The sequence below is a fragment of the Bactrocera dorsalis genome, chromosome 1 (assembly GCF_023373825.1).
Source record: "Bactrocera dorsalis isolate Fly_Bdor chromosome 1, ASM2337382v1, whole genome shotgun sequence".
NCBI classification, from domain to species: domain Eukaryota; kingdom Metazoa; phylum Arthropoda; class Insecta; order Diptera; family Tephritidae; genus Bactrocera; species Bactrocera dorsalis.
Window position 1 is genome coordinate 114,069,516 of NC_064303.1, and position 20,563 is coordinate 114,090,078.

The following is a 20,563-nucleotide window of genomic DNA, read 5'->3' on the forward strand; positions in this document are numbered from 1 at the left end:
CAACAAAATGACGAATTTATCATGGCTGCATTACGCGCGAGCAAAAGAGATGGCTACAGTGCAACTCTGCCCTCTATTTGAGTACTTGTAGTGTTCATAAGCGGCAGGCGACATTTTGGAATCAACTTTGGGCGGCTATAGACGGTACAACAACAAAGTGGAGAGCACCTATTTTAGTCATATAAGTAAAGCTATCTCTTTCTGACTTACGAAGTGAGAGTTTGAATAAAAATCTGCGATACTAGTAGTGTTTGATAGAGAAAATCCAATTGGAAGACAACTATCTCGTTCACATCAGAAGGAAATATGTCCAACTACATACTCTCTCGATACCAACTAAGCAGAAGTTTAGCTCTTTCTCGCACATTTGCATAGCGGATCTCTGTGAATTCCTATATTATTGAATAACTTCAGTGTGCTATTCAATTAGTATGCACATGAGTACAAAACTTATGACCTCTCTTGCGGCTTTCACTGAGAGACCATGTTCTAGCCACACTATTTAAATGAACATGGACATGTGTTGCTGTGCAATTGCAGGAGCTTGCTCCACTATGAAGTCTATGCGAAAATTTTACCGCTCTCATTTGGCAATCCCATTTCCATTTTGACTTATTTTTGCAGAGAGCCATTTCCAAGAATGAAAGAGCCCCCCAAACAAGCGGTTTGTTGACGTGAGACTGTTTTTTACACTCCTAAGTGGATGAGTGAGGACTTGACTTGATTGCTTTGAGGAAGGTGCTGTCTTCAACGCAGCAAAAGAATCAAAATGTTTAAGTAGGCGTGTTGTTGTAATTCTGTTTTAATTCCGCTTTGCAAGGTGCTCAGTTTCATTGTATCTCTCCCTTCTCTCCGCCTTGTGACTGCCACCCATCAGCCGGCTTTTCAACTGACCGTTGCTTACTGTCTGCTGCCAAGTTGAGTTTCAAGTGTTGAAAAGATAAATTTCTCCGCTCGTCGGGTTAGATTCTCAACTTTTCGACTCGTTTGTGCCGCTCGCCTTGTGATCTTTTTGCCTTTAGCTGCTACAACATTTCGCTAATATGATTTGTTGTTGGCGCTTTTTGCTATTGTTTTTTGGCTGGCTCGTTGTGAATGGCCGTTTACTCGTCGCTCAGGCAATTGTCGCCTCCATCGATCAGCTGCTGCTGCTGCTGCCGTTGCGGCCGCCACCACTTGCTGTCTTTCAGCTTGCCACTCGAGTGCGTTTCGCACAGTCGACCCCAACAACACATCGCCGCCGTTCGCTCTGTTTCAATTTATACTGCCGACGCTTTCGTCCAGCTCGTCGCTTCGTTGCCAATGAAACGCTACCGCCTCCGTGGCTATCAGCACGTCTTAGCTGTTTTTACCAAATCCGCCAAACAACTGTTTGCGGCGCGTTTGCTATGTTGCGCCTAAGCTATGTCGCTCGCCGTTAACTGAGCAGCGCGTACGACTGGGGCGAGCAGGCGCCACCTGACATTTCGCCAATAGCCGCCGTTTGGCATCTTCATTCATTGGTCAGCGTGACAATGGAGCGGTTGTCGTGTTAACGGATTTTCGAGTTGTCGCCGTCGCCACTTTACGCATTGTAAACTCGTACGCGGAGCGTGTTGCACGCGTACACTAAAATCGAAAAGCGAAACAGTTCGACCAAAGAATTCAAATATGAAACCTAAAGTACTGCAATAGTTTGTTGAACAAAATGAAAACCGGAAATTACTTGAATCGCAAAGTTGAAATCAGTGTAAATTTTTCGAAATTGTGATGACAAATAAAGTTTTGAAAAAATTAAAAAAAATCTCAGAAACTATTAACGATTGTAAGTAAGATTTTTACACTTATAATATCCCCAGTGTCCGTTTGAGTGAAAATAAAATAATTTTCCAAGTGTTAACATTAAGATAAAATGCTTCTGAGCAACAGCTCGTCTGAAGCACAGCAACAACAACAAACCGCATCAGCGTCATCGCCGCAAACCCACTTTAGACAGCAGAAGCTGCACGATAATCAACACCACCAGAGTCAACAGGAAAGACGAAATTTCGCCAACAATAACAATAACAACAACTACTACTACCATAACGAAAAGCATAATCTGAATTATTTGCCCGCTAACGTGACACAACAGGTCCCGACACCAGCGTCAGCCTCAGCATCATCGAAATCCACACCCACCACCGCTGCCGCCGCCGCCGTGGCAGCAGCCGCTGCAGCTGCCACATTGTTGTTAAACCAATCTGGCGTTTTCGCAACAACTGCCGACGCGGCAACTAGAACAGCGACAGCCACCACAAATATCATCAACGGTAATTCCAGTGTCGGCGCCACGGATTTCTCAATCGCTGCGATAATGGCGCGAGGCGCGAACGCCTCGAGCCGCGAACCATCCGAAAGGAGCTTGAGTGAGTAATGAGATGTACTTATCGTTCTTGTATTCTTATCATGTATTTGTTGGGCTGCACATGTGTGCCTCCTTTGTTAGCGATAGTGTATTTCATTTGTTAAATGTAACAGTAAATGTCACAAAATATTATGAAATGGAGGCCAGGGTGCCTGGGTTTCAACTAGGAACTTTAGTAAAATATATATTGTGTATATATTTATTAGTCTTTGTAAAGCTTTGTAAGGTTTAGGTTAGCCATATGATGAAATCTGTTTCCAAACTGTTCATTTTCCGGTAGTGTTTAGTTATGTTAAAGACTAAATAAAACGTTCTATGTCATGGTCTTTCTAAATTCTTTCTAAATTAGTAGCATACCCTACAGTCGAACTTCTATATAGTGAACCTCAAGGAGACAAAAATAATCTTCGTTATGTAGAGAACTCCTAATATAGTTATATTTGTTAGAAGTGCTATGTTTTAGGTGCAGTTCTATTCAAAGTAATAAAAAGAGTTATTTTTTGCATTTAATATTCCAAAATATTACGTAAAATCCGATTTCTGGATAACAGCTTTCATTTATTTTTCGTCGTATCTTGTTATCTTTTTATGCACATCGGCTCAAAAATTCAATTGAGGGTATTACTAGGTATTCAAAGTAAATTTTTTTCGTTAGTGTTCTTTAAATGAAATTTTTTTTTTAATTTCTTCAATATATTATCCCTAATGAGACTTCCTAGAAACCTTCTTAGAAGAACATAAATGTTTTCAGTAACTTCTAAGGGGATTTCCAAATATACGGGAGCTAAATAGTATATATATAATTTTTAATAAAAAACTAAATAATTCACTTATTTAAAAAGTAAAAAAAACTTTTTCATTTGTATACCCTTAACAGGGTATATTAAGTTTGCTACGAATCCAAACGTGGCAAACCCCTTTACCTTGGAGATCCTTTAAAATATTTTATACATTTTGTATATTAGGTCTTGTATATTAGGTCTACTTCTCATATGGAAATGTTAACAAAAACAATATGTGTGGCAGGAAGGTTATCTAGGGTATAATAGAAAGTCTAGAAGTAGTCCTCAGGGATGTAGAGCGCAGAAGGGAGATATTTAGAATAAGTTTCTTTTTTAGAGTGCCTGTGAATAGAAATGTCATTGCTTATTTTCAAATGACTCAAAGCCATATAACTATTTGTTGACTTCTTAAGTATGATTGACTGTTGATTTATTTACCGTCTCTTCAATTTTATATTCATTTATATTGAATTTAATCGCATTTTGCTTAACATTATGTGAATTATTTCGTTATCAGATTGAATTGACCTGCACTATACGGGCTTGTTTTCATTAACTCAAACCTTCCTATTTGCCCCGCAAATAAAGAGCTTGAGACTCAAGCACAACCACAAAGCACACAGAATTATGTGTTTATCAAAAGTGTTAATGACATGTTAATCTGCATATCATGTCTGGACATAATTTTCTTGTGAGACTGTTATGTTGAAACGAAGTTATTTTGTTCAAACTTCTGTTTTCGTCGGTATTTTGATGTGTATGCAAATATTCACACATTTCGAAATCAGTCAGGCAAATCAAGAAAAGTTTCACGCCCATAAATAAATATAATATATGCAGAAACACTCGTAATTATTATTATATCCGAAGTGTTGTTGCGCACATTTATTCATGCATATTAACAGTAAAACGCCTCGAAATCGCCACAGTAAGGCGCTACTAGCCAAGAGGCACTCAGCCGCCAAGCATGGAGACGGACGAGACAGCTGAGACAGCCGACAGCGCATGCAAATAAATGTTTTTCACACTTCAACATCGTTGAAAGGAAGAGGAAGCGCATCATTTTAGGCTTTTCGAAGAAGTCGCCGCACTAACTAAATAGTGTGTGTAAAAGCAAAGACATGTGCGAGTGTGTGTTTGTGCGCGTTTGTCAGTTCTTCACTTCATTGTGATATGCAAATTTCCAACAATATTTTCCTCCGCTGCTGTGGGGTGTCGAGATCTGACAGAATTGACCAATAAATCTGCATCAAACACAAAAATCGCTAAAAAATATCTGAATAAATTTGAGTTTAATGTATAATTTTATAAACTAACGCGTTTGGCTTAAAATATTAGGGGAGAATAATAAGATGAACAAAAGGTTAAATGTCATAATTTATATGGCACTTTGTTGCAACACCCAATAAAATGATATTATTCCGAAATCTTCATTTATTTTATTTATTTTTTGATTTATATATCATTATATACATATATTACGAAATTAAAATTTTTGTTCAACTGTTTTTAATTAAAGAATCCTTACTACACGTTGTTTCTAATACTTTTTTTTTATTAGTGAACATTTTTAGCAAATATTATTGAGAGATTCAGTGTTCACCAGATATATGAACAATATATAAAGTACAAGTATTATATTAGGGTGGATCAGAATTTGCAATATTATTGACTCTAAAAAATGGGTTCTTAGGCAACCCAAGGAAAATTTCTCCAAGTATGAGCTCTTATTTCTAGCAGGAAGGGCCTCCTTTTCTTATTAAATAACTCCTTTCATGAATTTTATAGAAAATCGAATGCCCACAAAATGGTTTCGTACAAATTCTTCTGAAACCTAACCGCTTAAATGATATTAACGGTTGAAGTTTCACTATTTTAAGGGGTTACTTGGATTCACTCCGGTTAAAAACAGCCTTTTTTCAATTTTTTTTTTCTCACATAAAAAATAAAATATTTTATTAAAATATTCACAATTATACACTATTAATAAATAAATTCTGAAATTAAAATAATATATATTTTAAACTCGGTTATTGCGACGCCATTTCCATTGACCCCTCGGAAAAAAGATGCGCCCACGTTTTCAGGTTAACACCTTACAGGATCATCTAAAATGAAAAAAATACGTGTTTTAGTTAAAACCTTAAATTAGAACATGGAAATAGAACAACAAAATCTGAAAATTGGATTTTTGGATTTTTACAAAAAATTATAATTTCAGTAAAAATTTCGCGATATTGTTTCCAAATAGTAATAATCAAAAAAAAAACCCTTCATTCAAGTCTTTAAGAATTGTATCTCAAAAACCTGTGTAAAATTTCATGAAATAGATTCAGTAGTTCTGGAGAAAACTTGCCAACCGACTTCAAAAACACAGTTTCGAGAAAACCCCGCTTAAAGACTTAGCCCAGCTACGCTCGACCACATAATCCTCAAGGCCGTATGTCCGAAACTATTGCTTGGATCAACTTGAAAAGTAAAGAAAATATTCTAGAGGTGTTGTAGAGTTTAATAAGACAATAAAGAAATCGATTTTTTGAAACCCCTAAACCCATGTAACCCCTTAATAGAAAAAGTCTCTGTGAAATTATTCTAATAGATATTCATACTGGAAACAATTAAAGCGAATTGTTGGCGAAAGAATCTGCAAAAAATTGTAGTCGTCCCCGATCTTCCCCACACTCTTCAGTACTTCATACTATAATCATTAACAACTCGCAGTAGGATGTTCTAGTATACTTATGTATATATTGTCACCTAAAATGCAAAACAACGTATCTTTAAAAAAATCGAAATTGAGTTTTTTATTACATATGTATGTGTAGCATAAAATTTTCGGCTTCCTCCGTCAGATATAACCAATATATAACCATTTTAAAACCCAAACTCAATTTTGTTGCATTATGAGTGGTTTCTATTATACCGTTTTTCCTCTGCCTGTAAACTTATGAACAGTGATGTTATGTTATTTTGCTTTTTAGGTAACGATATTGGACATATTTCTAATTAATATTGCTTTTTCTACAATAAACCTTTAATTTCTATAATAATTTGAATATTTTGAACTGAAGAAAAAAGTTTTCAAAAAAAGGGAAATACAGTTACATGATAACTGAGAAAAATCACTAATCGAACTTGTATTGCAATTTGCTGTTTAAGGCACTGGTTGAGGCATTTTATGACACTCACTTGTTAAATATCTTCAAAACTTAAGTTTTAATTCGACAATTCAATTGGCAAAAATTCCTTAAGCTCAGAAAGCATTGTTTTCAGAAATTACTTTTTTATAGAAATTGTTGAAAATTTATACTTTTTACATACCAAAAAACATATTCGGCTTATAGAGCACTAAATAAAATTGTTAGCTCTTCAAATTTTCGGAAAATCAGTTCTAAAATAAACTTCAATATGTTGCAAGAGACAGAAACATCGTGAGTTACTTGCTAAAATACATTTTTATTTAATAAGAGAAGCAAAATTTCTTCGTCCAAATTGACAGAGATCGAAAATCAATTGGAAAACTTGGCAAAGTCGATAATTCGTTTTCCGGATTCAATAAAATCCTGATAATGAGTTCACTGTACAAAAATGCAAACAGTTGCAAATATTTTAATGCTAATGAGTATACAAATGATGGAAATGTGTGAACTTGATTACCCGATAATTGTCGCATCACATTTTCAGTGAAATCAATGTCAAGCAGAAAAGCAAAAAATGCGGCGCATTCAACGAATTACCTAAATTATTTATATTATTTATAAGCAAAAAAAGCAGTAATAATAATAAATGCAAAATGTGCACTGTGTATGAATATATACGCGTGAATATGTGTGAATGTGGCCGCAAATTGTTTCAGAGCCAATTGGTCAAGTCATTTGCATGAAATAATTTCATAAAACAAATAATTGAATTTCCTATCTGAAATATGCATCTGCGCGGCGCCAATTACGCACTGGGGGCATGCCGCATGCACTCGCTCCAACTACATGCAAATTTCGGTTGCAGTTGCATATTGTTGTTGCTGTCATAACAGCCGCCAACTTAATTGTGTCTCATTAGTGGCAGGGAGTGCATTCCGGTTGCAACGCACCGATATCCACAATAACCATTTTCAAATACACATACATACATATGTATTTGTGTAGGTGTGCCCAAAGAGGCATTTGCGATAACAGAGGGGCCGTTCTGGCTGTCACGTCTGCGTCTAGCTTTTGACAGCTAGCGAATTGTACGCGCCGGAGTCAGAGTGCCGAGCGCCACTGGAGTGTCGCGTTGTTGACAGACCTCGCCCCAATAAACCTAATCGAGTTGTTAGGCCTGGATATACTTACACACTCCTTTTCGTTTGCAACATTTCGCCAATATTTACCTTTATGATTTTATAATAATTAGCAGCATTCTACAAAAACATATATGCATTTTTTTTTAATCCTTCTCCGTACACAGGTCCGCTTTCGGTGGAACCCTATCCCGAGCCAGACGATGACGTCGATGTGGATGTGGACGTGGTGGACTGTAGCGACTCCGAGTCGCCGTCGGGGCGCGCAATGCGTGCCCATCACCGCCATCAGTTGCAGCAACAGCACCTGCCACAGGCGCACCACAAACTACAACGGCACGCGCACCACAGTCAGCATAGCGCCAGTGTTAGTAACGGTGATAGCACCGGTGTACAACAACAGCAAGCAAGGCGTAGCAGCAGTCGGGGGCGTGCTTCACCGCAGAGCCCCAACAGCTCCACCGCGAACGACGAGGATCGCCTGTCGCCGGAGCCCGCGCAGGTAAAACGCAAAGTCAGCACAACCCCACCTAAGCCCCCGGAACCATACGCGACTAATTTGATTTTATTTTGTTGACAGTCTGCACCGAAAATTGTTGGCTCCTGCAACTGTGATGAGCTGCTGCCGGTGCAATGTCACCTGGAGACGAAGGAACTGTGGGACAAGTTCCACGAATTGGGCACTGAGATGATAATCACCAAAACGGGGAGGTGAGTCGGTATTTAATTATTAAAGTGAAGTAAAGTGTGTTTGTCTCGAAGCTCAAGTAGCGGCTTGGAAATGTAAGAACTTCATTTCAAGTGATTTGGTATAATTAAGTATGTAACATAGGAGGGTTAATATTCAAAATATATATTTTCCAATAGGAAGCATTGAGTTTTTAACATAGCTTTAGGTATAACGGTACTTTTTGAAAATTTGAATTTTCTCCACAAAAAGTTTTAGAGAAAAGCACAAAGCACAAGTCTAATATAATCTTTGATTTTCCACATTTTTTTTTAAACAACAACAACAACAAAATTTTGACGCAAGTTCGTGTTGCATGTTGCAAACACAGTTATGTATGTACATATGTACGTAATAAGCCTAGTCATTTTCATATTTGTGCCATGTGCTTGTTGTGTATGTGTTGTTGTTGTTGTCGTCGTTAGTTCCGTTTTCGCAAATATCCTTTGCTCTTTAATTACGAACAGGACGCCGACAATGCGCGCACATTCTGCCTACCACAACCACACACATACATACACACGCCGAGCCGTTTATGGTCTGAAGCAAAGTTGACTTGTTGTCACAACGCTCAGCGGGTCACTCATTAGCTGCTTGCTTCGTTACCCACTCGGCAAATTGTAGCCCTTTGTTCTTGGCCAAAATGTGGGTGCACTTTCGTCACACATGCCAAGCGTAAACGCCTGGCCGGCCGCCCGGCCTCGTAACGGCGGCACTCAGCTTGTTACACGAGCCGTCCGTCGGCGTTTCGCCTTCCCCGCTTTGAAGATATGAATCGATGTCAGCACTTCGTTTGTCATTATTTCAGAGCGTATTTGTTTTTGCACTCATTCTAATGTGGAATTGCAACGCGACTTGCATGCGTGGGTGTGGCAATGTGTCAAACATATGCAAGGCAAATACAATTTATTAGTTATTCCATAAATTATATTACAGTTATTGTCTCAAATGAATATTTTTGTTTGGAAAAATCAGTTGAGTAATAAAAACGTAATTTTATTAGATTTTTTTATATTTAGCAAAGAAATTTTGAAATTTTTGCAAAACAGTTTTTAAATTTTTTTTATTTGAAAATTGGATTTTTGGTAGAAATTTTTAAATAAAAGTGAAAATTGCAGTGAAAATTTTCGAAAGAAAATCCCTCGTCCACGTCTTTCAGAACTGTAATTCAAAGTCCTGTATAAAATTTCATGAAGATCAGTTGAGTAGTTCTCGATAAATCCTTCCAACCGACTTCAAAAACACAGTTTCGAAAAAGCCTCGTTTAAAGACGGCGTACTTAGCCTAGCTAGCCTCGAGCGCACAAGTTCACAAGGCTGTACCTCCGAAACTATTACTCGGACCAACTTGAAAATTTTGAAAAATATTATAGAACTGTTGTAGAATATATTAAGACAATAAAAAAATAGATACTTTTGAAACCCTTCAACCGATGTAACCCCTTAATTCGAACTAAAAACACCAAAACCCTTAATTTCGGTTGCACCTTCATAATTACAAAAGTTTGCAAACGAATAAAGCTATTGATTCCGATCGTTCAATTCGTATGGCAACTATATGCTATAATAGATTTCGGTTCAGACAAATGAGCAGTTTCTAGGGGCACGCGCAAATACACACCGACGGACGGACGGATGGACAAGGCTGAATCGACTCAGCTCCCATGATCTGATCATTTCTATATATATTTTATAGGGTCTCCGACATTTTCTTATATAGATTGCAAACTTCGTTGCGAACTTTATATACCCTGTTCAGGGTATAACCATTAGATTTGACAGCATTTTTTCCGATATAGCCCTATTCGAACTCATAATTCCTTTATTTACGCCCATCGATTGTACCTACTATTTTGTCCGTCCAAAGATTGCAAAGGAAACACTATAAAGGCGCCGCAAAATGCAACTTATCGTCAGTAGCTAGTTGTTTTACGGCTTGTTGCCGTCACATAATGGCAATGTAATGCTTTCTATGACTCCTTGACATGCAAATGCGCATGCGTAATGAAAATTTCTCAAAAACGCCTTGGGGAAAATATGCATTTGAGGATATTCAATAATGTACTCGTAAGCAAATGCAATTCTTCTGTTCATAAAAAGTGTACTGTCTGTAGGTGTATGAAAGTCGTTCACTCTTCGGAATATATTTGAAAAAACGACGTGCGTGTAGCTGTCATGAAAATTCCGACGATCCTTTAACATTTGCGGACTTGTACGACCTGAATATTTTACCTAAAAACCTAAACTTCGTGTAGACATACCTCCAAATTTTTCAAGATGTGAGCATCTCTATGAGAATAATAAATTCGACACCCGAAAAAGATTTTTGAAAATCAGAACTGTTATTTGCAGGAATCTTTTGTAAAAATATAGCAATTTATATGCTCAATCACACAATTGCTTGAGGAAGTCGGGCTCGGACTCTTTGTCACTGCTTTATGCTACAAAACGCAGAGTAACTTGGTTGTGGTAAGCAGCGGCATAACACGTGGTCAGCTGTGTTTTTGTTACGCAGTCAGTGGTCGCAGCGGTGCTACCGACCGCCAGCTCGCTCACGTTGGTGAATGCAACAGTAGCAAAAGTGGTCGCAGCGGTTGCACAGCCGTGTTTTTCAAGCTATTGTTAGGCGAGTTAGTTATACTTTAAGTGCTCCTTTGCACCTAAGCCACACATACAAGGCATTACTAACACAAACAAACACACATGCAGCATGTCAATCTGTGTATATATATGTAAGTATGTACGTATATGTGTGTGCGTTGGTATGAAAGGTGCCAAAATGTTTGCCAACACTCGATTTTACACGCTCCGAGCGAGCAAGCAAGACAGTAGCCGTAGCCACTCGGCTCCACATGCCACTTCTGAGAAATTGAAAACAAATTGAAAAATTGAATTTCACCAAATTGGCATTTCGTCTAATTGCCACGGCAGTTGTTGCGTTGAAAATTGTGATTTGCACGCCACACCTCGCCGCATTCAATAAAAATCCACTTTTACGGCAATTTTGATTGAGGAAAAGTCGGGGAAAACTCGAAAATGAACACGCTTATCAGCAGCTTGCGTTGGCGTTGCAATGGCGTGCGAATAATGCGAAAGGCATTCACACAAAATACTTATTCACACTCATACACACACACATATGTATGTGGGTGTGTGTTGCCCGCCATTCGCCCCTCAAGCACTTCGGCTTTTTACCGCTTTATGCTTTACTATTTTACGAATTTGTTGATATTCACTAGTTTTTCGCGCCATAAAACGTACCATAAAATCGACACTTGCCACTTCCCGCCCACTGAATGTGTGATATGTGGCGCGGTGCCGGATTTAGACTTTCACACTGGCGCGGCGAAAATAGAACCACGACTGTACGTGTGCAAATGCTGGCTTTTATGTAAGAAAAAATAGTAAGTAAGTAGCAAGACCTGCACAGCGATTTGTAAGTGTGTCTGTGTGTGAGGTTGGAGCAGCTGAACACGCTGCTAACCGTTCATAAAATGTAAATGGTGAAGACTATGTATGATTTACGGTTTTCCGTTATGATTTCCCTACGCACACGCATGCCGGCAGCAGTGTGTAGCCTCCCCGACTCTGTCGCCATTTATCCCAAGCGTTCCCCTTTCATCAGTTTATTTTTCACTGACATTTTACGACGTTCGTACGGCAGTGCGACGCGAAAGCAATCGTCATATGAATTTACGTATTCAAATTTCCACCGTTCATAACCCTCAACCCTTCAAATTTCAATGAACGCCGTAATACCTTACCATGCGCTTTGTAATTTTCTTTTGCTCTTGGTCTACAGTGCAAAGACTTCGGTCATAAACCATAGTTGCAGTAGTAAATTCGCACAGCAGATGACTATCAAAGTTTACTAAGAAAAACTCGGAGGTCGAAATATTTTTCTTCAGGTATCGGTTAGTAGATGTATCGATTTTATAGCATCATTTTATGCAAATCACTGATTAACTTCGAAAAACCTACGATGAAGAAATTTTCCGAATCAACGACGTAATGTTTGGGTCACATAACCTCAAAAAACGTCACTAAGTTGGTTAAGAGAAAGAGGTCGGTCTCAGTCGGACAGTCTAGAACGCCGTGAAGTTTTGGCACCAAAAAGCACCTATACTATACTATACTCGGTCATAAGACCTAAAGATCGACAACTCACTGCCCCAGTGTTTTTCTAGTTTTCCTTGATTACCATTGAAACCATGTCGCACATAAGCTTTGTCTTTAAAATGGCAATAGTATAGAATCCCTGGTATTAACTAAATCGGTATTAAGATGTTTATGCAAAACAAGAGCGGATGCAGAGTAGAATTTTGAGGGGGTGGGGATACTTCATAATTTTGTACATGAAACTCAAAGTACCGTTCTTCGCGGAGTGTCACTTACGATGGAAATAATGTAAACTTTTAACTTTTTTTTGGTAATTCTTCGCAGTTCACCCCCCGTGGATCCGCCCCTGATCCAAAAAAAAAAACGTCTTTATCTAACAAATAACGGTTAACAATAGATTATTACAAAAGATCTTTCTTGTAAATTGAGCTGTTTCACAAGTTCATAAAATAAGCGTACCCAAAAGCTGAGGTACAAATGAATCATTTCCGAATGCACTCGCGAGGAACCGACAGCACTTTAATAAAAATATTTTGGAACATTTTTTCTTGAAATGTTAATGAATTCATGGTGTTCTGTCGCCAGAAATGTTCGCTTTTGGTAAATTCGTCGAGCTTCAACAAAACTCTTCGCTGCTCTGGCAACACGCACCGCTCACTTTTTAGCTTAGCCACTTCTGCCGTGTTTCGCCGGCTTTTCCCAGCGCTGACTAGTTGGCTTGCTTGTCAAGGCCTTATAACTCAACACGATATTTTTTCGTGAAGTGTTTTTGACATTTCAAAAATTATGTACCGAAATGAGTTATGCGATTGTGCACGAAACGCGGCGCAGCGCAGCGCCTCGCATTGTTGGAGTTCATTAGCGGTGGACACATAATATATGTAACGGGTGATTTTTTTGAGGTTAGGATTTTCATGCATTAGTATTTGACAGATCACGTGGGATTTCAGACATGGTGTCAAAGAGAAAGATGCTCAGTATGCTTTGACATTTCATCATGAATAGACTTACTAACGAGCAACGCTTGCAAATCATTGAATTTTATTACCAAAATCAGTGTTCGGTTCGAAATGTGTTTCGCGCTTTACGTCCGACAAATTTTGTTCAGCGATGAGGCTCATTTCTGGTTGAATGGCTACGTAAATAAGCAAAATTGCCGCATTTGGGGTGAAGAGCAACCAGAAGCCGTTCAAGAACTGCCCATGCATCCCGAAAAATGCACTGTTTGGTGTGGTTTGTACGCTGGTGGAATCATTGGACCGTATTTTTTCAAAGATGCTGTTGGACGCAACGTTACGGTGAATGGCGATCGCTATCGTTCGATGCTAACAAACTTTTTGTTGCCAAAAATGGATGAACTGAACTTGGTTGACATGTGGTTTCAACAAGATGGCGCTACATGCCACACAGCTCGCGATTCTATGGCCATTTTGAGGGAAAACTTCGGACAACAATTCATCTCAAGAAATGGACCCGTAAGTTGGCCACCAAGATCATGCGATTTAACGCCTTTAGACTATTTTTTGTGGGGCTACGTCAAGTCTAAAGTCTACAGCAATAAGCCAGCAACTATTCCAGCTTTGGAAGACAACATTTCCGAAGAAATTCGGGCTATTCCGGCCGAAATGCTCGAAAAAGTTGCCCAAAATTGGACTTTCCGAATGGACCACCTAAGACGCAGCCGCGGTCAACATTTAAATGAAATTATCTTCAAAAAGTAAATGTCATGAACCAATCTAACGTTTCAAATAAAGAACCGATGAGATTTTGCAAATTTTATGCGTTTTTTTTTTAAAAAAAGTTATCAAGCTCTTAAAAAATCACCCTTTACATGTGCGCGGCTGTGTGACTGGGTGTAGGCAGCGGATTTGCTGTTGTTGTTGTCGTCGTTAAAGATATGAGCGCTGCGATAAGCGTTCGCAGGTTTGCGCTGCTGCTTGCGCGAACTTTTTTCTTACGATTCTGTTATATTTTAATAAATGTGCACTACAATAGTGCTAATTGTAGCATGCCGCATGCGGTCTACCGCGTCATACCACCTCAGTTGCCGCGCTGAAAGGGAAACAAATTCTTACACAAACGCGCTCGGCCCGGCCGTCGCAAACCGCAGCGCTTGGCGGTGCTTGTTGACTGTTGCCTGTCGGTGCGTGTGGCAGATGGCTGGTGGCGGTGGGTGGACATCATAAATTCATGCTACAAGTGACATAGAAAATAAACAACCGAGGCCTTTAATTATTCTGCAAAGCGAATGAGGTTTGTGCAACACGCCTTTATTTGTTATTTTCGCTGATGATTCGCAATGACATCAATTATCACGCGGCCGCTATAAATACACTTTGCTATTTGCTTTACGGCTCTTTATTGATTTCGCTGGCATTTGCACCTTGTTGGCTATGCTTCCTTATTTGTTTTAAGAGAAAGTCCTAAACGAAATATGTTCACCCTCTCCTCCGCTCATTTACAGTTATAAAAGCGGAATTTTCGCATTGTATTAATCATCTTTTTTTGATCATCCCTTCTGCTATGCGCTCAGGCTGTTGGGAATCCCGAAATTCTCGAGGTCAGCTTTCGCGGTTGTTACGCTCGGCCATTTCATTATCAACACCTCGGCTCCGGCGCTCGTTAATCCATTGCCGACAAATGCAATAAAACTAAAAATGCAAATTTTCCCGCTTTTTATGACAACTCAACACATAAATTTAAATTTTCTGCAGCTTTGTCGCTGTCCGCCGGCCTCTCACTGCTCAGTCAGTCGCCGTCGCCTGCCCCCTCGCCACTCAATCTGCCGTCGTGCGCTTACGAAAATGCTCGTAGGCTTTTAGTTCATGCAATGTGTCTTCGTGTGTGTGTTTGTTGGTGCGTCTGCGACTTTGAGGCATATCTGCTGTTGCAACCTGCAACGTGCCACACTTAACATGCACAGACAATAAATGCGCCTCTAATGCCGCGCTTACGCTTACGGTCCGATTGCTTCGCGGTCACACGCGATCCTTATCGCTGGACTCGATAAGAGGTGTGCGCATTGCTGTTTATTACCTCGCCAACAACAACAATAACACTGGCAGCGCAGATAGCAGCAACATGCCTTTGAACATTTGCTGCCTTTATTATTATTTTATTAATTTCATAATTCTTACCGAAAACCCAAAAACAACTACGAGATGTGCCGACTATGTATATTTGGCCGAAAGGTCCCCTGCACTCATGAACGCGGTCAGTTGCAGGCGATTCGCTTCGTTCTCGTTTTATCGCTATTTATTACTTGTATGTTGTTGTTGCACCGCTCCCCCCGCCAGGTCCACTCAATACGGTCAAAAGTACAATTTTATTGCGTGTTCTCTGTCCGCTATCCGTTACACTGCGCTTTGTCTTCTGCTCGGCTCAGGTAGGATCATTCTGCTAGACACTTCATTCCTTCTTTGTCTGACTTCTTTAAAAAAGCGATTCATCGACGGCGGTGTTTGTTGTTGCTGTTGCGATGATAAATGTCCTTTGAATTAGTTCAGCTGCCGTTTGACGCCGTCGAATGAATTCTTCACAATGAAATATTAATTAAGCTATGAAAATTAGTATTTCACTTTAATACTGCTCTGCGTACAGCAAATTTGTATGTATGTGTGTAGAACCATTGGTCTTACTTTATATGAGCGTTGTGTTGGCGGTACTTCTGGTTTTTGAGGATCTGAGCGCATTAAATTATTATTAGCCTTTGATGTGTCAGCCTGATATGCTAATTTGTGACAAATGTTGCAAGCCTAATTATTTCGCATTGTTTTGGGCAAAGTGCAGCTACTAGGGTTCAGTGTAAGCGGCTTAATCTTAAAAGTGGAATTCACTTATAAATAATATTAGTTCAAAAAACCTGCTTCAGCTCTCTAGGAAGCTAGATATTTATGAAACAAAGCAACAAATTCACACTCTTCTCTTAGAGACACTACTGAAAGAAACCAGCATTTTCAGGAATGCAACACTTAGTTCTCTGCAATCATACTTGCTTGGCTTTCACATAATTTACTAATATTCCAATTCTAACTGGGCTCAGCGACGGCCTTATTCGCCCACCTAATTTCTGCCTCCCACTGTTTTATTGGCCAATCAGTTATGATTTACTTAACAACTTGCCACAACGTCAACTTAGACGCCACATTTTGCATGTTCACAGCTTATTAGCCGCTCATACAAAACGACTCCATTAAAATTATGGCATTTCGGCAACTTCACATTAAGTGCCACATACACACGTACATATATATACTCATTTACATTACTTCTTAATTTTCTCCGAATTTCCATAATACTAACCACAAAAGCTAACTGCGCTTTCAGTGCCATACTAATCGGCTACTAAGTAGGAAAATGAACTGTTGTCAGCAGGCGTGAGGCTTGTGAACGCGGAATGAGTGGCTTTAAACGTATGAAAATCTGTGAAAAATCAATCTATAGGACCTACTCATTTACGTCTTTCCAAGTTTAGTGAAATTAAATTGGAAATTATATCTTCACTCTTAATGCAGTTCGATACAGAAGAGTCTATCTCACATATACTTATATATTATACATTCTTATTTATTTATTTTAAAGTTCTAAAGCTCAAATTACGGCTTTCGTTTTATTTCATATTACCTCAGACGTATGTTTCCCACCGTGCGCGTCAGCTTCTCAGGCCCTCTGCGTCAGATACAACCACCCGACCGTTACGCTGTGGTGTTGGATGTTGTGCCGATGGATTCACGACGCTATCGATATGCTTATCACCGCTCATCATGGCTAGTTGCGGGCAAAGCGGATCCACCGCCGCCAGCGCGGCTTTATCCACATCCCGATTGTCCCATAAGTGTGGAGGCGCTGAGAAAGCAAGTGGTCTCCTTCGAGAAAGTGAAACTGACAAATAACGAAATGGACAAAAATGGGCAGGTTAGTCAATTTCAATTGTGCAAAAGCAAGAAATTTATAAAAATCAGGGAAAAGACTCACACTAGCGCCCAATTCAATCACAGCAAACGTTCTAAAAATTCATAAAAATCTTTATTTTTTCCTTCAAACCATTCTACAGATCGTACTGAACTCCATGCACCGTTACCAGCCGCGCATACATCTAGTGCGGCTCGCCCATGGGCAGAATATACCCACAAACCCGAAGGACCTGCAGGAGCTGGACCACAAAACTTTCGTTTTTCCGGAGACGGTATTCACAGCGGTCACGGCTTACCAAAATCAATTAATCACAAAGTTGAAAATCGACTCAAACCCATTCGCAAAGGGATTTCGTGACTCTTCGCGTCTGACGGACTTTGATCGGTAGGTAACACACAAACACATGTAGATACATATATGGAAAATAGAGGCAGTGCTTTTTATGAACTTTCGAGCTTACAATTGACCATTCATCAGCTATCGCTCCATACCGAAATTCTCGTTGCCATTGGCTATTCGGAGTACACACACATCACTCTCCGCTTTCTTCGCATGTCTGCTTGAGGATTCGGTAGTGAAAATGATTAATTGCATTCGACGCTTGTCAAAACACGTTCACATTCTTGTCTCACCTCAACCACTGCCAAAGGCAAGGCGAGCGAGAGACAAAGAGCCAAAAAAAGCCACAAAAGCCAATTTAGCAATAAATAAATTTTCAGCAACAATTACGCAGATCACTTGCATCGCATGTTGCGTGCGGAGGCCTCGGTGCTTTCATGCGGCATGCGTGTGACGGCGAATGAAGTGTTAAGAAATATCTCGCATATCATAAAAGCTGAAAAGTGTTTGGCCCGAAAATTTGCCAAATTCGGATATGAAAAAATTGAGAGATAATAAAGTTCGGAATGCTTGCGGTGTGGCAAGCAGCAAAAAATCAGCAGGAATTTCGAAAGGCAAGCTGTGTTGCAAGTGGCAGGAGAGATTTTTTATTATTCGACACTTTCGTCGCAAGAGCAGGGCACAGCGCACAAATGCCGACAGTGTTCGGCTTTGGCAAATTAGCAACAGCAGCAATAAAGCAGCGTAAACGCTTCGCACAGTAGTATGCTCCTATATGCGGTACACACAGGCGAGTACAACAACACAATTAAGCGGCGGCCGTCAGCATTTTAGGTTGGCCGAGAAAATTATAGGTCGGCGCATTTAACTTTGAAGCGCAGTCGTACGTGCAACACGAACATGATCAACTAACGAAACGCTGCTAATAACGTACAATGTTGTTTCTACAACAACACAAAGCACAAAGCAAAAGCAGCGCATTAAATGTTTTTGTTGCACTGAATGTGTTACCACTTTTTATTGGCGTTATTTTCATTCATCATCTAAGCCATGTACGAGTACCAACTCCCTTCGTTGTAGTACATGTTATTTGCGTTATCCGAATGATAATTGCAATCGCAAATGTGACGATAACACTGATCACATACCTACAGCCACTTGTAAAGTCAGCGCAACATGGCTCGAAGCGGTATTTAGCGCTGTGTTACAGAAATCAGCCTTTGGCAAAGCAACGAGTTACACTTACCTCATGCTAAATAGTTTTGAACTTGTTTCAATATATGCTTTCGATAATTTTTAATTTAAAAAATACTATAAAATTTATTGAAATACAATGCTAAGCTTACTTCCAACACTGTTTAATTAAATAAATCTCTTACCCACAGCGACCCCATGGACTCATTTTTGCTCGAGCAGCACCTGCGCTCGCCGCTGCGCTTCTTTCCCGACCCGTTAATGGCGCAGCTGTCGCCGCAAGAAGCCGACGCCGCCTCGCTGGCATTTCTGGAGAAGGCGCGCCAGCATCTGCAAATGTTTGGCCGTTCGCCGTACACGGAAATGCTGCTGCCGCAACTGTACCAGCGCCCGCCCGTGCTGAACGCCTTCAACATTGGCATGTGGCAGCAGCAGTGGCCGCAGCTGACCGCCGGCTTCATAGCGAGCGCCAATCAACAGGCAGTCGCTGCACAAGCCGCCGCCGCCGCTGCAGCAGCGGCCAACGCATGCCGCACGCCACCACCACCCCCGCCATCGTCCATCATGGTTGGCGTGCCACCGCCGCCACCGGCCACTACACCCTCCTCGTCCGGTTCGGCCTCGCCGGATATGCGTATTAGGCACTTTCAGCGCTACAGCCCGTATCAGGTGCCGCATCCACAGCAACAACAGCAGCAAGTGCCGCAGCAGCCGCCGCCACTAACGCGCTCGCCTCCACTATGAGGAGCGGTCTGAAGCGTGCGGGGATTTAAATGTGCAATCTGATATTTTGCTTTTAATTTCATCGATTATTGATATGCTTTTTGGCGTTGCCAGCTTTGTGCGCGCATGAAAAAAGGAGCCGGTTGTGGTTTCGTTTGGCGTGAATTGTAGAATATTTGGATGTGCGTTTGCAGTATTAAAATTATTAAAATTAGGCAATTGCGATAATGATTATGTAATGTAATGTAAAAATGCTAATTCAAATGAAATCTGTTTAATTTATTGTATTTGTAAAAACGGTACTTTATTTATATATGTTCCTAATCAATTTGTATATGTATGTATGTAGTTGATAATAAAAAATATTTAGAAATATATAATAAATGTATAAAAGTATGTCTAGCATTGTAAAACTAAAACAATAATAAATTAATGAGCTTTCAAAAATTATTTAAAAAAAATAGAATCAAGCAAAGCACGGCATCGATTTGGAGCAAATTATATAAACATTTTTAATTATCATCATTTTTGAAAGTGGCTGTACTAATAATGATTTCGATATCTGTGTTGTTTTGTAGAAGTGAAGCAATGCCTTCCGCAGAGCTCTTTAAGCGACTTTTGGAATTTTTTAATCCTTAAATGTTCCTTTCAAACTATCGTTTTTCGTTCTCGTTTCCCTAACATGCTTAATGGTCTAGTAAATACGACCGCTTAACGGCATATGATCATATGAAACGAATTGGTAAAAGAAGACGAATAACAGGAAATTAAATACCAGAATAATGTGCGACAAAGATCATGATCCAAGCGTGGTGAAGCTCAACAAATTATCACAAAGCCAAGATTGACGTTTTGAAAGGTTATGCTGAGTGTTTGGTGGGATTCGAAAGGAATCAACCACTACGAGCTGACCCAGCCTGGTCGAACGATTGATTCTACATTTTGCTGTCAACAATTGATGAGATTGAAACAGGCAATCGAAAAAAACGACCAGAACTGAACAACAGAAAGTGCTTCCTTTTCCATCAGGATAACGCTAGACCACTCACCTCTTTGAAGACTCGAAAAACACTGTGAGAGCTTGGCTGGGAAGTTTTGATG

At 39.9% G+C, this 20,563-nt stretch overlaps 1 protein-coding gene across 3 annotated transcripts; it reads left to right on the plus strand.

The window, feature by feature from the left end:
- The first annotated feature begins 524 nt into the window (after nucleotides 1-524).
- On the plus strand, nucleotides 525-19,940 carry LOC105229376 (T-box protein H15). Of its 3 annotated transcripts, XM_049455020.1 has the most exons (7): nucleotides 525-1,804; nucleotides 1,874-2,387; nucleotides 7,615-7,961; nucleotides 8,028-8,158; nucleotides 16,921-17,206; nucleotides 17,346-17,590; nucleotides 18,931-19,940. In XM_049455020.1, exons 2-7 carry the CDS (start codon nucleotides 1,892-1,894, stop codon nucleotides 19,481-19,483), a joined length of 2,058 nt encoding a protein of 685 aa, XP_049310977.1. In that variant the 5' UTR covers nucleotides 525-1,804; nucleotides 1,874-1,891; the 3' UTR covers nucleotides 19,484-19,940. The 3 variants fall into 3 exon arrangements, with proteins under 3 accessions (XP_049310977.1, XP_029407429.2, XP_011207945.2); XM_029551569.2 differs by having other exon boundaries at nucleotides 525-2,387; nucleotides 7,615-7,949; XM_011209643.4 differs by having other exon boundaries at nucleotides 527-2,387.
- The last annotated feature ends 623 nt before the right edge of the window (nucleotides 19,941-20,563 follow it).